General features: G+C 36.5%; 1 protein-coding gene across 1 annotated transcript in view; it reads left to right on the forward strand.

Annotated features, from left to right (window-relative positions):
- The first annotated feature begins 414 nt into the window (after positions 1-414).
- Positions 415-22,221, forward strand: part of LOC111867300 (gamma-tubulin complex component 3) — a 28,554-nt gene continuing 6,747 nt past the window's right edge. The window contains exons 1-13 of the mRNA XM_033752634.1: positions 415-607; positions 4,776-4,954; positions 9,856-9,984; positions 12,110-12,221; positions 12,981-13,097; positions 13,572-13,690; positions 14,265-14,459; positions 16,363-16,614; positions 17,644-17,780; positions 18,738-18,754; positions 18,852-19,044; positions 21,690-21,894; positions 21,986-22,118. Coding sequence (XP_033608525.1) covers positions 520-607; positions 4,776-4,954; positions 9,856-9,984; positions 12,110-12,221; positions 12,981-13,097; positions 13,572-13,690; positions 14,265-14,459; positions 16,363-16,614; positions 17,644-17,780; positions 18,738-18,754; positions 18,852-19,044; positions 21,690-21,894; positions 21,986-22,118 — 1,876 coding nt within the window. The 5' untranslated portion in view covers positions 415-519. The remainder of the gene's footprint in view (positions 608-4,775; positions 4,955-9,855; positions 9,985-12,109; positions 12,222-12,980; positions 13,098-13,571; positions 13,691-14,264; positions 14,460-16,362; positions 16,615-17,643; positions 17,781-18,737; positions 18,755-18,851; positions 19,045-21,689; positions 21,895-21,985; positions 22,119-22,221) is intronic.

Genomic DNA, 22,221 nt, shown 5'->3' on the forward strand with positions numbered 1-22,221 from the left:
TACCTTACCTAATATGTAACGACGATAAAAGTGAAGTGAGATACAAAATCTCAGGAGGTGCAGATGTGCTAAAGATAAATTTGACCCTGCGATTAATTAAGCATCACTCCAAAGAAACGTATGGAGAATAGAGGTACAGCTCCACTCATTAATAACCTCTGCACCAGGTGGAAGTGAGCGGTCAGCTTCGCGCTCCGGCCTGTCTTCCTCCAAGGAAAAGAGCTTCCGGTACGCGTTTCAAGACTAGCCTCATATATAGAGAAATGTGGACTATAGATGGCAGAATATGACTTTGTTCTATCCAACACGAATGGGAAATGGTTGCAATTGGTTCCACAACATGTTCGAAGATGGCGCCACAACTAGGAAGCACAGTAGTGAACTCTGTAAATAAATTTATTTACGAAATTGCAAATGTCAGGAGGTTTGAGGCGGGCTCGGTAATTGATGGGTGGGAAACGCGTACTGGGTGGACACCCTCGCTCTCGAAGTTGCTTTTATTCGTAGACATAACTAGACATGTCAAAAACAAACACAGGCGCTGGAGTCAGTGATACCAGTAAATTGGTACAAAAGTTATGTTATCATCTGTCAGGAAAAAAGAAAGGTGAGTGAACGTTCTCAAGTTTCAAACATCAATTGCAACTAGCAGTAAATGAACAGTATTGTAAACATCAGTTATTTCTGACAAAATATTTTATTGTATTATCCAGTTATTTGATTCAGTAGCATCTTATAAGTGGTAATTTTGAGTATAAGAGTAAGTCGGCTTGCCCAGGCGAAGATTTTAATCTTATTCGTTGTGCAAATTTAGTGCCATGATATCAAGAAAGTTTAGGATGCTGTATGTCAGTACCCCCCAGACTGGTATATCTCAAACAGATAATTGGGATAATGAGATATAAGAAATATGGTAACGTAAAAGGTGAAGCCCCTGTGCTAGATTAATTATGCACCATGCCATGAAGATATGATGTGTGGGGGGTGGGGGGACCTCTAGCTCCACCATTCGTGAGTTCGGCACTAGATGGAGGTGAGTGATCAGCTTAATGTCCCAACTACATAACCCCCCCCAGAGAGAGCCGTGGTACCCATTGGATAGAAGGATGGGTGGGCACCAGATCTGTCCTGGACATTGTGGAGAAGAGAAAAATCTCTTTCCCCTGCCAAGAATCGAACCTCAGTCATCCAGCCCATAGTCCATCACTGTGCCAACTGAGCTACCCCAGCTTATAAAGAAATATGTGCAATAGTTTTCAAATATCTGCCTAGCCTTAGTGGGCCTTCACATTGCCAGGACCAGTCACAACTTTTTTGCTTGCAAGATGTTTGGACATAATTTAAAGTTAAAACAACTGTTTCGCTTGTGTTTGGCTTAACTTGTGGGCCTGTATTTCTTCTCCATATCTTAGCTGAGTATTCATTTTTTACTGGACCCAGTGAGCATAAATGAAACATGATTCTTTGACAAGATTAATGAAAGATGATTTCATTTCATGTCTCTTGTGGAAGTGGGCTAGAATACCTCCACCATAGTCCTTCGAGTCATACCTGTAGAAGGCAACAAAAAGGCAATCTGGTGCCTGGGCATGTAACTGGGTGACCCTGTCACTGGGAGACTTAAATATCTGGTCCTCCAGGTGGTCAAATTCATGACAACCTGAAAAACTAAGTAAGGACTTCAAAATATAGACCCAGAGCACTTAAAATGTTACTGAGGGAGATGGAATCAACAGAGATGTTAAAGCTCTAGGGAAGAGAAATTGGAAAAACAGCCAGAAATAGACAGGTCTGTCAAAATCTTCTAAGGAAGGCTATGGCTCAAGAAGGGTTGTTTTACCAACAGTGGTTCTGTTGGTGGTGGTGGTGGTGATTATGATGAGGAGGACAAGGATGATGTCATGTAAGCATATGAGATTCAAATACATGGTCCCCATAATCTGAGGTTGTTCCCACAGGCATTTATGAATATGTATTTTCTTTTATTTACGCCTGGGTTATCATTTGAATAATGACAACATATTGTGTCACTCTTACATTCAGTAGAGTATGTTTCAACTGAATATTCTTTCCTGTCACAAATAATGTGCTGTGTCAAAATGTATAGTTAGTATATAAAGCCAAAATTCGTGTTTTAAGTAAGCAAATACTCAGAAAAAACAAAAAATCTTCATCTTCTTTTTTGGTCATGGGCCATCCCATAATGTAGCATGTGCTGTCCATAGACTGCCATTTTTCTCCATTGGCTGCATCAAAACCCGTTTGACTGGTAAGACGTGTATAGCACAAGATGCAGGCCCACGCTAAAGAATGTTGCACCACTGCACCCTCACATTGCATATTGTTCTGTACTCAGTGATTAAGGTCAAGACTGCTTCAACTGCCTCTGTGGTCTAGTGGTCAGAGTTCCTGACTACAGATGCAGAGGACCCAGGTTCGATTCCCGGCGCTACCAGATTTTTTCTGAGAAGTAGTGGGTGTGGAACAGGGTCCACTCAGCCTCGTGAGGATAATTGAGGAGCTATTTCAAGGAAATAGCAGTTCCGGTCTAGAAACCCGAAATTAACAGCCGTGGGGATTTGTTGCGCTGACCATGTGACACCCTCTATCCGCAAAAGTTGGCACTAACTTTGCCGACAAGCGGCGGTCACTCAGTCAGTATGGTTCGCTTGCAGACTACAGGCCATGGAGTTTTTTTCTGCCTCAATATCTGATTTGTTCCCTCATCTGTGCATTAGTCTGACAGTGGCCTTTTGGATGGTTTCCCCACCAAGATGATATATATTTCATATATATTATTGGCAACAGAGGGTGGCTCCTTTGCCATATGTAATGTAGTAAGTATAAATATGTTACATCACAGGGTCCCAAATTAACACTTGTACACTTCTGGCAATGTGAAACTTTGACAGGGCACTGAAACAAAGACTGTGGGTATAAAAAAGATAAAACAGGTCAGGTACCCTTTTGTTTAGAACTTAATGGTTGGGATACAAACAATGGTTGCTTACACAAACACTTTCCCGCAGTACATTCATGACGGCACATAGAAAACTGCTAGATCTCCTGTTTGCTTCATACAATATTTATACTGGCTGTAGTTCAACGGACAACGGTCATTTTGGAAATGAGCTATGTCCAGAAGTTCATTTCCTGACTTTTGACACAGGAACAGAAATAAAACTGCTTGTTCGTGGGTTTTGACTTTCTGGAATGCACAGAAACTGATGAAAGTTGTTAAAAAATATCGAAGAAGATTATGAATCATGGTCTGTAGTTATGACCCCAAACTTAAGAGCAGCCATCATATGGAAATCTTCCTTGCCACAACCTTATGAACTAGAAAGCACTTCACATGCACAGCAAAGTCAAAGTGATGCTCATTGTTCTTCTCAGTTACAAGAATATTAGATGCACTACAAGATCATACTGTTAACCTATGTTTCTATGTACAAGTTTGACTCTCTCCTGATGCAGTGGATCATAAGCAGCCTTAAAAGTAGAAATCAAGCTAGTAGCAGATTCACCATGACAGAGCACCTGCCTCTTCTGTCCATCTTGAACAGCAGTTTGTAGCTGTACGCATTATTTCTTAAATAGGACAGCTTTTCTTCTCACCAACTATGGTCTCCCTGAGACTTTTTCTGTTCCCTAAAGTACGGGTTTGGGAACAGGGTTCTGAGGAGAATGTTTGGACCAGAGGGATGAAAGAGGAGGAAGATAGAGAGCTTCATAACTTGTACACTTCACCAAATATAATGAGAATGATTAGGCCAAGGAGAATGAGGTGGATAGGACATGTAGTGTGCATGGGGGAGGAGAAAAGGAATGCATATAGGATTTTAGTGGGAAAACCAGACTGTGAAACTCCACTACGAAAACCTAGATGTAGGTGGGTTGATAATATTAAAATGGATCTTAGAGAGATAGGATGGGGTGGTCTGGACTGGATTGATACCTAGCTGAGGATAGGGACCAGTGGAGGGCTCTTGTGAATATGGTAATGAACCTTCAGGTTCCATAAAATGGTGGGAAATTCTTGAGTAGCTGAACAATTGACTGCTTCTCAAAAAGGTCTCAGATGCATGGAGTTAATTAGTTAATAATGTTTAATGTTTAGCTTTCAATATGATGGTGATTACTACTAGTCATTGGTTCTAGGCACATGAAGTTTCGTATGTAGAAGAATTATAAACATCCATACAAGTTGTGAGTGAAGCTATTTCCATGTATGAAAAATTACCAACATGCCATTGGTGCTGACATTTGAGGTTATATATAAGAAATTTAATGTCAGCCTTTATTCGTACTGTAATTATGTATGAAATAAATCACTAAACTGTATAATTATTAGGAGCCTGTATAGCATAGCGACTAGCTACAAGCTGGACGATTGAGGGATCAGAGTTCTAGTTCAATAGGGTCAGGAATTTTCTGTTCTCCATGTTGTCCGGACTGGCTCTGGGGTCCACCCAACCACCTATCTAATGGGCACTGGAGGCTCTTTCGCTGGGGGTAAAGTGGGAGGGGCATGAAGCTGACTACTCACCTCCAACTAGTGCCGAGGTCAAGAAAATGTGGATCTGTACGTCCACTCCCCCATATGCCTTGATGGCATAGTGCTTAAGTAGTTAAGCACAGGGACAACTTAACCTTTATTGTATAATTATTAATTTGTAGTTCTCATTACCTTACAACATAGAATGAAGCATCTGAATGAAAGTAGGCATTAGAAGTTCATAAAATCTGTTATTACTGTTCATTTCTTGTAACAGAGGATGCAGCACACTTCTTCAGATTGGCTGTGCGTATGTTATTCCAAACACCTCATGGTGACACATACATGGAGGATGAGTACAGTATTACAGAGAGTATAAAGAAGAGACTGGCTCAGACAAGAACTGAAAAGGAGGTGTACATGTTCAGTGATCTCCTTCGGAAATTACAAACAGAGGTAGGTAACAAGACTGGTCACGGTGTCTTCCTGAACTTTACAATTGTAAAGAAATTAAAGAAAATTCTTTACTATGGTATGTTGTACTTGGAACTGAGACCTCTCCCCCCCCCCCACANTGGAAGCATTTCAAGAAAGTAGGCATTATATGGCCTCTGATATGTCTAATTCACAGGACCTCCCTTCTACTTCGTAGTGAAGCTAAAAATGCCCATTATAATTATAAGGGCTCTAGAAATACAACAGGAAAAACCTAAACATAAAACGTATTTGTCTGTAGTGTCACAGTATACTTCATGCAGATATTATTTCATTTTCATTTCATTTAATTTATTCACCTTCCATAAATCCTGTCGAGAATAGATCCTCATGCGGATGTGGAGATCGTCCTAGTTACAGTCACAAATAAGAATTACAGTTGGCTTCCAGAAGCATACACATTTGTAATAAAATACTCATAAACATATACAATATAATAAATAAGTTAATTTTAGTAATAAAAGTAATGGCAAACCTTAAACAATTTGTACAGTTTTATACAAGTCTATTAATTAAAAATTCAGTAGTTAAAACACAATGTCATTAGTGAGTTTTGTATAACATACATTAATAGTATAATAAATTGAAATAAAGTCTAGTATACAGTTTGTATAAAAATTGTGTATATCTAAAATAAGTAACTAAAAACTAGAACACAGGCTGACAATCTTGACTTCTTTAAATTGTAAGTAAGACAGTTACTCGCATCTTAAAAAGATTTATAACCAAAATATTCCTGTAAAGAATAAAAAGATGTAAATATAAAAATTGTTTTAATTGTACCTTAAAACTAATTGTGTCACTCAATATATCCTTAATATATTGTGGTAGATTATTATAGACCTTTGTTCCTAAACAGTAAACTCTCTTTTGGTATTTACTCAAATTTACAAGAGGCTGATGCAGATTATTTTGCTGTCTGGTATTGATTCTATGAATCTCTGAATTTACTATGAATTTGTTTCTATTTTTTATCACAAAGAGCATAAGAGATAGTATGTACTGAGATGTCAGAGGTAAGATTTCTAATTCTTTAAATAAGTTTCTGCATGAATCCCTCCTTCTGCATCCCAACATAATTCTAATTATATTCTTTTGCATTCTAAAAATTTTTATACTTTGGGTGAGTTACCCAAAAATGGTAAGCCATAATTTATAATAGAATGAAAATAAGAGTGATAAACCATTTTTAAGATATTTATGGATGTATATGGTTTAAGTGATCTTATTATGTAGCAGACTGCACTTAGTTTTGAAGTAATATTTTCAGTGTGATATTTCCAGCTCATTTTATCATCAGTGAATATTCCAAGAAATATAATATTGGATATAGATGTAATTTGTTTTCTTATCATATACAATTTTTATTTCAGATTTAGGATCATTATTTCTAGCTGTAAATTGAATGTAGTGGGTTTTGTTAAAATTTATGGAAAGTTGGTTTACTTTGAACTATTCATTTATACTATGAAAAGCATTGTTTATATTTACACAGAGATCATCATAGTTTGAATTTTTAACTAACAAACTATTATCGTCTGCAAATAATATGGGTACAGTTTTATCATTTATAGTGTAGGGTGAATCGTTTATATAAATGAGAAATAAGAATGGACCCAGAATCGAACCTTGTGGGACACCATGTCTAATTTTGCCCCATGTCGAAAATTAATTAAGATTAAGATTTATATTTGTAATTAAAACCCTTTGATATCTATTTCTGAAATACGATTCAAGCCATAGTTTAGCTTTACCTTTTATCCCATAGAACTCCAATTTTAACAAGAGAACCTCATGATTAACGCAATCGAAAGCCTTTTCGAGGTCACAAAAAATGCCTCCTATTAAGTTTTTGCTGTTTAAGGTCTTACAGATTTCATTCACTAACTTGTATATAGCTTCATCTGTTGAAGATTTTGTTCTAAAACCAAATTGTTCTTCCACTAAAATGTTATTGTTATTTAAGTGCTCAATCAGTTGAATGCTCATAGCATATTCTAATACCTTAGAGAACGAAGTTCTCTATACAGTGGTATAGTGATATAGGCCTATAGTTGGAAATATTTGTTTTATCACCTTTTTTAAACAGCGGTCTTATTTCTGAGTATTTTAAACGATCTGGGAAGATTTCTTGTGATAATGAATTGTTGCATATGCGAGTCAAAGGAGAGCTAATGAAAAAAGAACTCATTCTTAATACTTAGCGGATACTTCATCATATTCATAAGAGTGTTTTGCTTTGAGGGATTTAATTATATTTTCAACTTCCTTAGTTGATAAAGATTTAAGTTTAATATGTGGAAAGGGATTTATAAAAGTTTTCATTAAATACTGAATGGGAGTAGTGTCTGGAAGGTAACTAATATTAGTATTATTTTGTTTATTTTCAGCTACAGATAAAAAGTAATTGTTAAGGTTTCTGCAATTACTTGCTTTTCTCTAACCCATTTTCCGTCCACCTTTAATGTGCATATTTTTTCATTATTTGGCCCCTTATTAGTTTCTAATTTTACTATATCCCATATGGTTTTATTTTAATTTTTGGAATTTTGAATTTTGTTATCGTATTTTATTTTTTAGCTTCCTTAATGGCCTTAGATAAAATTTTACAGTATTTTTTATAATAGTTTCTTAATTCTGAATTTTTAGTGTTTCTACATGCCATATAGAGTACTCTTATGTTTATGGGACATTATTTTACCTATAATAATGCAATCAGTTATTTTATTAATTAATTAATTTATTTATTTATTTTTGGAAAACTGGAGTAGTAAATTTTCAATTAAGTGTCTAAAAAGGAGTTAAACATTGTATTACCATCGTCACTAGAAAATGTTGAGTCCCATGTTTCATAACTTAGTTTAATTAAAAAAATCATTTATTGTGTGTTTATTTTTCTTATTATTTTAAATTGTTTAGCATGTGTTCTCATGTTTATTGTTTTAAATGTTATGGATTGTGCATCATGATGAGACAATCCATTTATTATAGGTCTTATAGAATAATTTTCCCTGCTAGTAATATCAATGAAAATATTATCAATGGCTGTAGCAGAATTTCCTTGAACTCTGATGAGAATATTTACTATACTTTTTAAATTATAAGTTCTCAATAATGTATCTAACTTGCTTTTCTTATCACTATCAAGAAGGTAATTTATATGAATATACCGACAAATAATATATTCTTATGTTGAGGTAGATTTCTAAGTATTGTATCTAGTTTTGTTATGAATGTATCAATGTTTCCATTCGGAGCTCTATATATTATAATTATACAAAGTCTGTTGGAGCTCAGGTTTAACTTAACAGCACATACCTCAAAATCTTTTTCTTTACAATATTTTTTAGGTCTGTATCTACAAATTTCAAGCTTGTGCGTAGATAGATACATACTCCTCTTTTTTCATACAAGGTTCTACAGTAGTTTGCTCCTAGTTTATAAGAATGTATGTTGTAATTCCAAAAAAGTCATGTGATGTTCTGTAAGACATAATATGTCGGGGGAGGCTGGGTGTAGATGACTTAATAGCTCGTTTCTTTCCCCCTTAAACCTCTAATGTTCGGATGGAAAATATTAAAGAATTTGGTTACTCCGTTTAAGGAAATATTTCTTTTTGGAGCACCTTTATTTACCATAAAAAATTCTTGTTTTCATACCTGGTAGTTTTTTGAGTCTATTGGATTTGCGTACTGGTTTCCTATATGTTTGCCAGCTGTCTTCTTTAATTCACTGTGACAAGTGGATGAACATATTTCTGAAAGACTGATAATATTATTTACTGTTAATTGTAATAAGCTGTGTTTACTGTTGGATTTGAATCTCCACGATGAGTATGTAGTTGTTCTTCCCTAGTTGCACATCCTTTTCACAAGGTGCACGAAATGAACATGTTGTGGAGAGGGTGTGTCTACTCTTCACATGTTACAGTGAAACCCCCATATAAGGCTTCTTTTGAAAGTAGTGGATTTGATCACTAAACAATTGAAGTTTTAAATAGAGAGCATTAGCATTGAAGTTACAGACTTAGGATCACAGAAATTGAATGTTAATGAAAGAAAGAAAACATAAAAACATTAATTAAAGTTTCACTGTATACATCTCTAAACCTTCTGGCTGGATTTTGATAACATTTGGTTATGGTGAAAGTTGTTAATTGGGTTTAGTTTTAGTTTGTATTAGTCCAGTGTAACTCTTACTTAACGTGAAGNCATAAAATATAGAATCTTTCTTAAGATCAACTTTGAACCTTATTTTTGTCCATAACTGAAGTGGTCAACAACTTTTGAGTGAAAATGCTTTGACACTATGAATATTAAAATATGCTGGACAGTATTTGAGACTCTGCGCAGTGTAACTGTCTTTTTATTAATAGATTTATATGCAGTAAATGAATATAAAGGCCAGTGAGAAATGCTGAAGTGCAAAGAAGACATCTTAAAAATATGTGTACTATGAATTTGAGTACATTTTCCACTCATGTATGAGGTATAGAAAATTGTAACAGACAATAACCAGTTTGAATTTCCAGACTAAAATTAAATAATGCTTTAATGAGGGCAAATATATGAGATGGAATGAAGCAAAATGGAAAAAAGAAATCCTATGAGCTTTTATCTACTTTTGGAGTATGTGACCAACACACTGGACTACAGATGCAGGGAGGATATTTGAGAACTTGCCACAAATAGTTTGGCCAGACCAGTGGAGTAGAGGCAGGCTCTTTGTGTCAACTTTTTTCCATGTACTTCCAGACATGCAGCATAATTGACAAGCCCACAGGCCAACAGATCATGAACAAAACCCATGTTCTTGTTAGAATGAACAGTTGGAACAGAAGTTTAATGTTATTTCTGTTTCAGACTGTGCTAAAGAATTACCGAGCCATATTGTCATTTCTAATGCATGTCAGTAACACGCCACAGATAAGTCACAAATCTTCGTCATCACCATTGAGGGCAGGATTGAATACCTCAGAGTCAGACTCAGCAGTAAGTATTACATGGTGCCTCCTGCTTTTATGTTCTCAGTTGTGAACAGTCTGTCTGTTCTGGAGAGAAGATTAAATATTCATGATCCTGAAAATTCATATTTATTATTGTTTAATTTCAAAAGAAAATGTGTTTCACCATCCATGATACCTAAGAAAAGCGTACCAAAACATAAGCTATAGTTATATTTTCCATGCAGTACGAGTATACATCTTACAGAAAGAAGCAAGTCTTCTAAGTCATAAGCCTATATGCTGTTTATATGCATTCAAATACATTGCAATTAAAGTGCTGTTACTTGAGCATGTATCATTTCACTTTCCATTTCTCAATGAAGAGATATCTACCAGCCTAAATTTGTATATACATATTTTGAAAAGGAATGTACTACATATTTGTTACTTGTTCTTTCACTTTTGCTGTGTAAGCCATTTTTTTATGTCAGAAAATGTCCAAGTACTTTGAGACATAACTGTAAAAGCTACTGGGAACTTAAGAGAAAAATCATCTTCTATCATAAATGTGTTATTATTTAAGACATCTTATCTTTGTCAGAATGTTCTTTGAAACCATCTTTTTGAGTTGCATGTTTCAGAATCTATCCCTCAGTCCCAGTTTTATCATGACAGATGCTAGGAGACCAGTTTTAGTGAATCTTGATCCAAATTGCATGCCGTTGGAAGCTATCCCATCTTGATGTCAGCTGTACCGTTGTGTAGTCAGTGTGAACTTGTGATGGGATTGTAGTGCTTTCCAGTGTGAGTTCTGACATTTTGTTTGCAGACAGCTGTACAAGTATGAAAGGTTGTTGTTGTTGTTGTTGTTGTTGTTGTTTTAAAAAGAAGGGAATGGAAAATAACAAAAAGGGTGACCATATTGATTCGATAACTGTAATTGGCAAAACATTATAAATCTTCATATAGGATATATAGTGTCATGATGTGTATCTTGATTTGCTGTGTTGTGTTGGTTACAAATTCTGTAAAGTGTCACAGGTTTGAATTTAGACAGCATAATATTTCATTTTTTTAATTATTAGTTATATGAAAAGAGAGACTTGGATAAAAAGTTAAATTAGGAATCGTATTACGGAAAATATATAGTAATTCTCCTTCTTTTCCTCATTGACATATTCTTAAAGCATGAGCCAAAATATGATGTATCACGTGACATGCAAGTGGGATATTAATAAAATGTATATGCATGTTTTATGACTTTATTTGATACGTAACATGCAATTTCCGTTTGTAAGCACCAGTTTCGGTATAAGAAGCTGTCTGCCATGCAAGCATACAGGGCACATGTTCTTAACTTTGATACTGCGCAGAAGTGAGTGGCTAGTTTCACACTTTGGCTACATTGAACCATGTGGGAGAGCATTTTGTGGGTCTCAGAACCATTCTAAATATGTTTATGAAGAAGAAACTGCCAACACCTATGTTGGGAATCAAATCCCACCTGTATACCGGTTACTTTATTTACAGAGGTAACCTGGTTCCCATTGATATTAAAAATTATACAGATTTTTAGAACACTTAGAAAGTATTTGCTTACTTACATTTGTCCTGTGCTACAAATGCCTGTTCTTCTGTGCTATGTTTTTGAAAGTACAGTGGAACCTCGCTTAACGAGCACATCTCATAACAAGTAATTCGCATAACAAGCAAAATAAATTGTAAAAAAATGACTCGCATAATGAGTGACGAGGGGAAGTCCCGGATTGTGTGCTTGCTACATGTTCAAGCCTTTCTGCATAAGGAGTTAGTATTGGATAGGAAGAAGGGCCCAGTTTCCTGGCCCTCTCATTCTCCACATCCAGATGCAAGTGAAAAATGCAAGGTGTGTGATAAAATTGTTACAGCTGCAGAATGTGTTACATATGAAATGCTTGCCAGTACCTGCAAGAAGCTGAATATTGCCTTGAAGTGCATCATGCTGCTAATGGTGCCCATATTGCAATCTTTTGAGCACATAAGAAACTTGGTGACATGCAGTATTTGAAGATGCATCAGTTTCTCTGATATACAAGTGCTTAGTGTAATAATTTGAAAACTACTTTACACTGGTGTTATTCATAAAACAGTTTCATTTATTACTTTTCAAAAGACATGTTAATGTTTTTCAGGAAACCATTCAACCAACTTTCTTTGGTCTTCCAAGGCTATCATCATCCTCACTTTCTTTATCAGAGGCAGCTTCTGGTGTACCTATTCATGTGATATTGAGTAGTGGCACAGGTAAATAAAACTCTACCATTTGTGACCTTGGTTTTTAATTGGCTATAATTAAGAAGGTATTCACTAATGGAAATTATGTTTAACAGGTTGTACTATGAAGTGTGAAAACTTGATTGTGTAATAGTAATTGATTTCATTTTGTTTTGTATTTTATTTGGACCAATCATGATTAATGATAGTGATTAAGGACTAAAAATTTAAAAAGAAATTGCTTATAAATTGACATTGCTGTTAGAATTGTGAAGTCCTAAATGTGTGAACCAAGAAAAATAAAATAAAATTGGTGCAAATGCGTGAAGTGACTGATAGTGCGCTGGTGTAGAGAACACAGTTGCTTGTCATATCTGTTATTCATAAATGTTATATTAACTACTGAGTTGTATCCTGGAGCACTATATACTGAATATGACAATTGTTCTCAGCAGTTAACAATAATAAATTCTGCGAATAATTCTTCAAGAAGTGTAATGAAACATTAAATTGTTTTATCTATTTAACTACATAACTCCATGGAGTAGAATCCTTGAGAAGCTAGTAGTCACTCAGTTTGTTAAGATATTCCCCACCTTTTATGGTATATGAAGTTCATTACCATGTTCACAAGAGACCGCTACTGAACTCTCCCAAACCAGATGGACTTCATTCTGCACCCTTGAAGTGCAGAACTGAATTCACGCTTGTTAAACCGTGTTACAAGAAGTAAACATTATTTTTGTTTGCTTTACAATGGTACTTGTATGCCTCTCATGCACTTCCCAGATCAAGATTGGCATAAAGACGATGGTGGAGTGGAATGCAGTAGTCAGAGCCAGCAGTCAACATTGCACCAGAGTTCTGGATGCCATGTTCCTCCTAATGCTAGCCTCAACAAATCAGGTAAGTAAATATATATAAAGATGAACACGGAGTCATGAGTTCTGCTTGCCTCTTGATTCTTGATGACTCTTGCTTTGCTTCCTCTTCAACTCTGTAGATGGTGGCAGTAGTTTTCCGAAACATCAATGAAGTTTTACTGAATGGCATGGTGTCACATCTCAGAAGATGATCCCCTTCCTAGTCACCACTGAGAGAACCTTGAATTCAGTTTCATTAAAATAATTTTTGAATATGAACATGGTAATTAAAATGTAATGACTGGTATATTGATTCAGTTGTTCTTAAAATTTGTTGTAATGTACCTGGATGGCCTAAATTACCCTATTGTATGTTGCAAAACCATTGCCATAAGATTAGTAGTGTACCTTTAATGTCAGAAATTTTGTACTGATATGAACCTCATGTGTCTATGTCAAGGCTAATATTGTATTAATGTTTGCTATACTGTATAGTAATGTCATTTTCATAATTCAGTTTCCAGTGAAGTACCAGAGTCACAGCTTCTGCAGGAGTTAATATATTCATTTCAAGGAATAAATGGCAAGTTTCTCAAATTAAGCCCAGTGAGTCAGGGCTACATACTTGATCCCAAGGTATGCTGACAAATAAAAGTGTTGTTGTTGTTGTTACAGTGACGATGACAGTGTGTGACATAGTGTGGGTTCTGGCCTTGAAACTAAGTTTCTCTGAATTTCCTCTGTTCTCCCACAGTATTTGTTTCTCTGTTGCTTTTACCTTTTTGATTGTACCACAGCAGAGTTCTGTATTTGGTTTTGGGATGTTGAAAACTCAACATGACTGTTATTGTTCCATTTAACTGCCAACTGTTTTAGTTTTTCACTTTTTTTTTTATAGAAATTTTTAAACAGAGACATTCCTTGGTTTATTACCAATACTAATTGCTGAATTTGCTGTTAAAACCATGACTCTTAATTGCCAGTCATGTAAACATGTTATGTGACAATGTAAATAAAACACACATGAATAANTGTAAATAAAACTGTTTAAAAAATCTCAGTACCAAAGGCAATTTCTGTCATAGTGGTTGGAGATTTTGTGTTGTTAATTATGATGGAGTTTTGTTTCCTGGGGTGGCATTCGTGAAAATAACTGACAGTGAAATATATTAGCAGATTAGTAACCATAAACATGTACTGTGCATTGTAGGTACGAGTGAAGCGGTCTGTTCGTCGGTTTGTTCTGCGGCTGGCTGAGCTGGGTTGGTTGCATAACCAAGTCAGACAACACTGTGAAAATGCTGCAGCTTCCAGAACTCTGGGTCTCATTGGTCAAAGTCTTATTGCAGCCTTAAGAGCAGAATTGACTGAATATTACCGCCTGGTTGCCATTTTGCAGTCACAGGTTAGGTTTTGCTTTGTACATAGAGTATATGTCAGTGTTTACATTTAATAGTATTGTGGCATGTATACCTGTTGCTAGGCCACGACTGCAAACTAAGCAACTATACAATAGCCATCGCTAGGCAACGGATCTGCAGACAGACATGAACACTACAATTCCAGTGCAACAGAGGAACGGTGTTCTCAACACAGTCCATACCGAGATGTTATAAGCAGGACAAGTTAGGAGGTAGTCAGTCAGTGAGTTAAGGTGGTTGGCGATTTAGTGAGTTGAGTATGAGTATTAGGGATGAGCCATAAAACTGGCCCTCACACTGCGACCTTCAATGATCTATTGTGCTTGATTTAGTGAGTTAGATAATCACTGGGGTTCAGTTGTTGTGAGCAGTTGCTGTAAGAAGCTGGTACCTGAGGCTGTGGACAGTTCAGGGACCCAAGGGAAGGGGAATTTCAACCATTGGAAGCTGCTTCTAATTAACAGCTAGTGGGGACACACACTGAGAGCACTAGTCTGTGTGTGACAGTGATTTGTAAAGTGTTGTCATGTGCTGTATCAAAGTGTGCAGTAAAACCAGTCATCAGTTCAAAACCCATCTATAGTCACACCAAATCATGTGACAATGTTGTGATTATAAGGGACTATTAATGTAATCAGGGATGGCTAATTTATTGCCATGGACTACATTTGGCCCACCAGTTGGTTTTGTGTTGCATGGGACGCTACCCTTCCATTCCATTTCTCGCATAGTATGTGTTAATGCTTTCCTTTAAAGAAAAAGCCCAGGATCTTGTCAGATGTTGCATATGTGGAAGTGAGAGTACTTTCATAATTGTGTAATGTATTTTTTATTCTTTGGACATCTTAAATATTCTTTCCAAGCTGTGGACCAGCTCGCAACCAACGCATAGACTAAACAAATATGTGTGTGGTCTCCTCCCCTTCCACACATGTGAGAAGGACAGAACCCAGACTGACTGGAGTGCAAGGGCAGAATGGAGGTTGGAGGTGAAGGCGAAACACAGAGTCGGATTTGAGTTGTCGCAAGGGCTAGATGAGCAGGACTGTGGCCTCACCCCTCGTAGGGAATATTTAAAGTGCCCACCTAATTCTACTTCATCAGGCATTCATTATGCTTACAATATAGCACTGTTAAATCCAATTGCTTGTTGTCTGTTCATTTAATCCCACCCCCGTACATCAAATCGCTGACCACTTGGTGAACCTGAGTATCCCTGAAATACTGGGATACGACACAGAGAAACTTTATAAAAATTACTTGTTGAATACTGTGTGTAATTTTTCACTGGATATCATACTCCTCCTAATGAATGAGAAAAGTGTGGAATTAGTATGTCTGCAATTGCATGCGGTATTGATACAATGTAGCAAACCTGCAGTGAGTAATTCTTAAACAGTCTGCATGGCTGACATTTTGCATTGGTATGCTTGGAAAAAATATACTTTTATAATGTGGCCTGCAGGCCGGTGGTTAAGATGTGATTTGAAGTTTCAGAGCTCTGTTGTAGATATGTGTTGTTTGAATATTTGGGATATTGTAGGATTAATGTAATTATTTCAGTTCATTTTTTTTTTCTAACCACTGACTTCATACAGTAATTACTGTGAGTTGTGCTTTAAAGGTTAATTTGGGTAATGTTACAAATACAGTTGACCATTTTGCAAAACTAATTCACACATTTCTTTAATATCTGTGCCATATTAACAATTTTAATCTTCTGATTACATTNATTTGGAGTCATGAGATGAAGACATTTCTGTAGAATCCAAATGAAGTTCTTTTATTTGCTTTTATTTATTTAATATCTGTGCCATATTAACAATTTTAATCTTCTGATTACATTATTCAGAGATGTTCGTGTATAGCTCTGATTAAATTCTTCAGATCAAGCAACAAATAGACACATCTGTGGACTCCCCTCTGTGTGAAGAGCAGCCATTATGGCACACAGAAGGACTTACACTATGCAGACTGGCTGTGTGGACCTTTGAACCACAAAGGCATATGAAATGTCTGGCTGCAGTGGCTGAAGCATGTAAGAATAAGAGAGGAGGAGCACTGGCATCTTGCGTTCATGGTTTCTTGCAACATGGAGATCCTGTTACCCGGGATACGGTGAAAAGTTTGCTAAGAGCTGTAAGTTTCTGTACACATCTTGTAAATTTTATCATTATTTTATTGATTAGTTTTTTAAACTAAGAAAATTGACTGAAGCAGTAATGCTTCTGACTTGTATTCACTAGGTGCCCTCTTCAAGTCTTGCCCAGGGAACCAGCTATCCTGACAGTTTTTGTATTGTTTTCCTCAGTTGCTCCAGGCAGATGCTAGCATTGTACCTTGATTAATTCATGGCAGCTTTCTTCCAGACCCTTTTCAATTCATTACTCACCAGTTGTCCTACCGTTCAGCACTCTGTAGTCTGAGTTACTGATAGCATGCATAAAAATAGGCTACAAAAACAAAAAAGCTGCAATTGTTTGAGTATTTATTCAGATATTCAAAAGAAAGTAACCCATATAAATTTATATTTCAGTTAAATATATATTTGTGTACATATGTATGTGTATGTATGTATAAATTAAGGTGCGAGGTAGTTTTATTTATTATCAAGAATAAGAGGCTTTAGTGATCTTCATGTGTGTTCTAAAAGCTATTGCTTATTGTTTGGTAAGCTTCACATGTTTAAAAGATCGTTGTTGATTGATGAATATAGAAGCTAGAAACTGTACTCATAGTGTAGCAATTGCTGTTTTATTGTCTCTGAGATGGTAATAATAACTGGAAGAAGCATATTTTTCTTTACAGCTTTTGCTCAAAGTATTTTTTGCTCCACTAATGTTTAACAGGTTACATGTGAGAAACGTTCAGAAATGTGTGTAGGTCATGTTATAAAATCTCCATTATTTTTGTCATTAACCAAAATTGAAAATGTTGACAGGTTTGAATAAACACTGCAATATTAGATTTAATGGAAATCCAGTCAATGTTTTTTGGATTGTTTCATGGGTACAAATAGACAGACACTTCAATTTTAATAGGTTTTTGACAGGTTTGCAAACACACAGAAAAACTAGGTTGTGTGAATTATGCCCACAAATATGACATTTTAACAACACTGATGAAGGAAATTAGTGAATTATAGTTCATCCACTTCATTTATTGTAGGTGTGTAAACCAATGTACATAATGTTGAGTCGCTGGATTCTTGATGGGGAGCTGGAGGATCCATATGGTGAATTTTTCATTGCTGCTGACCTAGATGTGAAGGGCAACCTTCTGTGGCATGAAAAATACCGTGTGCTGTGAGTTATTTCTTAGTACACTTTTCTTCTGCATGCACAGGCATGTGTTTCGTTTTCCTCAAATGTGTAATTTCATGTAATGTTAACAAACATGAAGCGCCATATGTTGTTCAATGTCTTGCAGCTGGAAAATGTAATTTGTGTGGAGGATCAAGAAAATTGCAAATGAAGGATTCTGTAATTTGTACTGTTCAGCGTATATTACTAAGATGACAGAATGAAGGAGGATGTGTTGGGTGGGTTATGTAGCATGCATTGAGAAAACATGAAGGGATAAGGCCTCTTGTGAGACATAAGCATGGGATGGGAGGACAACATTAAAATGGATATGGTGGTAATAAATTATGAAGACATGTTCTGCATTCAGTTGGCTTGGGATAGAATCTAGTGGTGAGCTCTTGCCATTGTGGTAATGGGTCTCTGACTTCCATAATAGTGAGGGAATTTCTTGACTAGCTGAACTGCTATCATCTTCTCAAGAAGGACTTTTCTTTATTTAGTTACTGGTAGTTATGAATAAAGACACAGTGCTTTAGTAGGTTCAGTTACCAATGTGTCACAATATTTTTACTGTTCCCATCTTCAAGCTGGAGTTTCATCAGGATAAAGTTCTCCCTCTAATGGCTGTAGAGGCTCATAGGGTTTTGAGATGTCGAGGCTGCCACATTTTCTAGACAGTCGATTCACAGATGGCTGTGAAGTTGTCAGCCTTACGCAGTGATACCTATGTTGTTGTGGTATAAGATACATTTTCTTTAAAACATTAATACTCCCAAGTCTGGAATCAAAGTTATGGTCAAACCAGACAGTGCTTAGATAGACTTGAAAGGATTCTGACGATGGTGTATACTGTACTTCTTTGGGCTTATTTTGGACTTCACCCATCGTCTGGTATGTAAAAGACAGAAGACCACGACGTTTCAGAGACAGGATCTGTCTCTGAAACGTCGTNCACGCGCTTGAATGTACTAGTGGTGAGTTTAATTTTTAACTTTCTTTTCAGTATATGTCTTACACATTTCAGCATTGCTCAACTGTTTGATTTGTACCTAATGCTTTTATTGATTGCAGTGGAAGCTCTGTTCATGGCTGATCGTGAAGGAGATCTCCAGTCGATGATGGACTCAGCATACCTTGAAACTTCACGCCGTGTATTAGATGTTTTGACAGGGCAATACAAGTTCCTAGACCATCTACAGGCATTGAGACGTTATCTTCTTCTTGGACAAGGAGACTTTATTCGTCATCTGATGGAGCTCTTAGAGTTAGTACCATATGCTTTTCACAAGCGTCATAGTGTTTTTATTGCTTCAAAACAAATTTAGAACTTCAGAAATAGAATAAAGCTGTGCATCTGTTAGAAATTTTAATTAGACTTGCTTTTTAATGTTTCAATATTTTTATTTTTTATTATTGCTCATATAACATACATTTCTACTTGGGATAGTTAATTTGGTATGGCAGTGGGTTATGGGCTGGACAGCTAGTGTTTGACTCCCGGCTGAAGGAAGATTTTTCACTTCTCTGTGGCATCCAGACTGGCTGTGGAGCCCACCCAGCCTCCTACCCAGTAGGTACAGGGGTGTGGAACTGACTATTCACCTTCATCTAGTGCTGAGGTCAAGAATGGTGGAGCTATACCTCCACTCCCATCATGTGTCTTCATGGCATAGTGCTTTATTAGTCAAGCATAGAGACAACTTTATCTGTTTATGTGGTCTGTTCAAAAAGTTTCTTAAGTATTTTTATAATTTTTTTCAAATAGGCCTGCAACTATATGAGCTCATCACTTTCAGAGTACTCCCCTCCTGCATTGATGCACCGCTTCCAGTGCCTTTGCCACTTTCAGAAACAGTCCTGGTAGACCTTTTTCAGGATCGTGCATAGCTCTGTCTGCAAATTTTCCATAATCTCTTGGATCGTCTGAAATGGTCATCCTTTCAAAGCGAATTTCAGCTTGGGAAATAAGAAAAAGTCTGCCGGAACCAGGTTGGATTAGTAGGGTGCAGTTGTGTTCATGTTGGCCCAGAAGTCTTCAGTCAATAGAGATGCATGAGCTGGCACATTGTCATGGTGGAGGAACCAGGAGTTGTTTCTCCACAACTGAGGTATTTTTCTCCTGACATTTTCTCCCAGATGTTTCAACACTTCGAGGTAATACTAGCAATTCACAGTTTGCCCCTAATATAAGAATTCATGATGCACAACACCCTTGATGTCAAAAAAACCGTCAGCTTGACTTTCACTTTCGACCTGACCCTCCACACCTTTTTTGGTCTTGGCAAATTTTTTCAAACCCATTGTGAAGACTTCATTTTTGTTTCCACGTCATATCCATAAACCCACATTTCATCGCCGGCTGTAATTCTTTTCAGAAAGTTTTCATCCTTGCTAGTGCAATCCAGAAGTTCCTGACAGATGGCAACGCAATTGTCTCTCTGATCCTGTGTCAGAATTTGTGGGACAAACTTTGAAACTATCTAATGCATTTCAAAATTTGTCATAAGAATGTCCTGACATGATCCTTTTGTTATGTTGCACTCTTCTGCTATTTCCTGCACTGTCAAATGATGATTAGAACACATGATTTCATGAACTTGTGCAACATGAGTGTTGTCACATGATGTTGAGGGCCATCCCAAATGCATCTCATCATGTGTTGCCTGCCAACCATCCTTACATCGCTTAAACCATTCATAACAACGTCTATGGTTCATGCACTGATCACCATAAACGTTTTCCCTAGTTTGAAGAAAAATTTAATGTTATTACTCTGCTCAGGAATATCAGCAATCTCGAATATTGCAAGACACACTCTGCACGCATGTGAACAAATAGTTCTAGGGTGATGACTATCCACAGCAGGCTGATGTTACAAAAAGGATGATAATTAGGCAGCACAACTTACCCGACAATGCTAAGACAGCAAGTTGGCTTGCTATTTCAAAGGTTCCAAAGCTTTTTGAACAGACCATGTACATGTACATTCATTATGGCTGAATGTTGAAGTTGAGTGGTTACCACTGCAGTCTTGTATTTGGGAAGTTCTGGGCTTGGTTCATGGTATGAAATTCAGTAGCCTTAAGCTTCTTTCCTTTTGAGAAAATGCTGGGGTATCTAAAAATTGGCTATAACTTCTTCTTTAAATGACCTTCCCAATTTATTATTCACAGTTATCCTTATATTGAACATGCATGACTGAACAGTCTGATGTAGTGATGCTCTAGACTTGTATTTGGAAGGTGTCTGGTTTGAATCTCAGCCAGGACATTTGTTAGACTGGCTGAGATTTTTGATGCTTTTCCCTAAGTTCTTCCAGGTAAATTCCAGGGTTGTACCTTAGTTGTACTAATCTGCTTCCTTACAAAACCTTTTCCAGTTCATTCACAAGCTATTCTACCAATCTGCTCTGTATAATCTTCATGCAGCATTATAAAATAAAGCACAGAAATACAGTATATGATGTATGATTGATTCCTTTATACTCAGCAAGTTGTGAATTTGATTCTAATCCCATAAGCCAGTTATCCTGACTCACATTATTTACAATATGGTACTCATATTGTATACATTAAGAAAGCATCCTTAAATAAACAAAGAATTAGCAATTGTACCTTCAGTTTCTTTGACAGATACTACACACTTCTTTGTAATATTTGGCTGGCTAAGTATTGTCACTGTACACTGAATAGATGCAAGATTTCTGTTAATTCTTGTTGCTGAGATCATAGAAGGCAGCACACACTGTCAAAGAAATTCTGAGAAATTATATATATACAGTGGTTCTCTGTTGACATTATATTTGCCATTCACATTTAGCCATAGTACCAAAAGGTACACTCTGAAATAATAGAGGACATTCCATCCTGTATTGTGTATTCTGCATATAATTGTTTGTTGTTGCTGTAGGCCTCAGTTGATCAAACCAGCCACACAGCTCTACCCACACAATCTTTCTAGTATATTAGAATCAGCAATAAGGGCAACCAATGCTCAATTTGAAGATGCAGATATCTTGAACCGACTTGATGTTCGATTGCTGGAGCAGTCCCCTGGTGATACTGGTTGGGATGTGTTCACTTTGGATTATCATATAGATGGACCTATTGGGACGGTAAGCTTACATGTATTTTTTTATTTGTGAACTTTTTAATCAGTATGTAAGCCTTGCATGTCTTAATGAGTTTCCTGTTTGCCATTTTTAGATCTTTGCTCGAAACTCTACGGCATATTTAATGCTCTTCAACTCTTTATGGCGAGCTAAACGTATGGAATGGATCTTGTCAGTCATGTGGAAGCGACAGATCACATCTGCCAAATTACTGCGAAAACTTCCAGGTAAATACTTCAGTTTATATAAACAGAAGTGGAGAGAATATATATATACAGGGTGTCCCAGGAGGAATGGACCAAACTTCGGGAGGGTGTTCCTTATGTTAAA

This window comes from Cryptotermes secundus, unplaced genomic scaffold, assembly GCF_002891405.2.
Source record: "Cryptotermes secundus unplaced genomic scaffold, Csec_1.0 scaffold1715, whole genome shotgun sequence".
NCBI classification, from domain to species: domain Eukaryota; kingdom Metazoa; phylum Arthropoda; class Insecta; order Blattodea; family Kalotermitidae; genus Cryptotermes; species Cryptotermes secundus.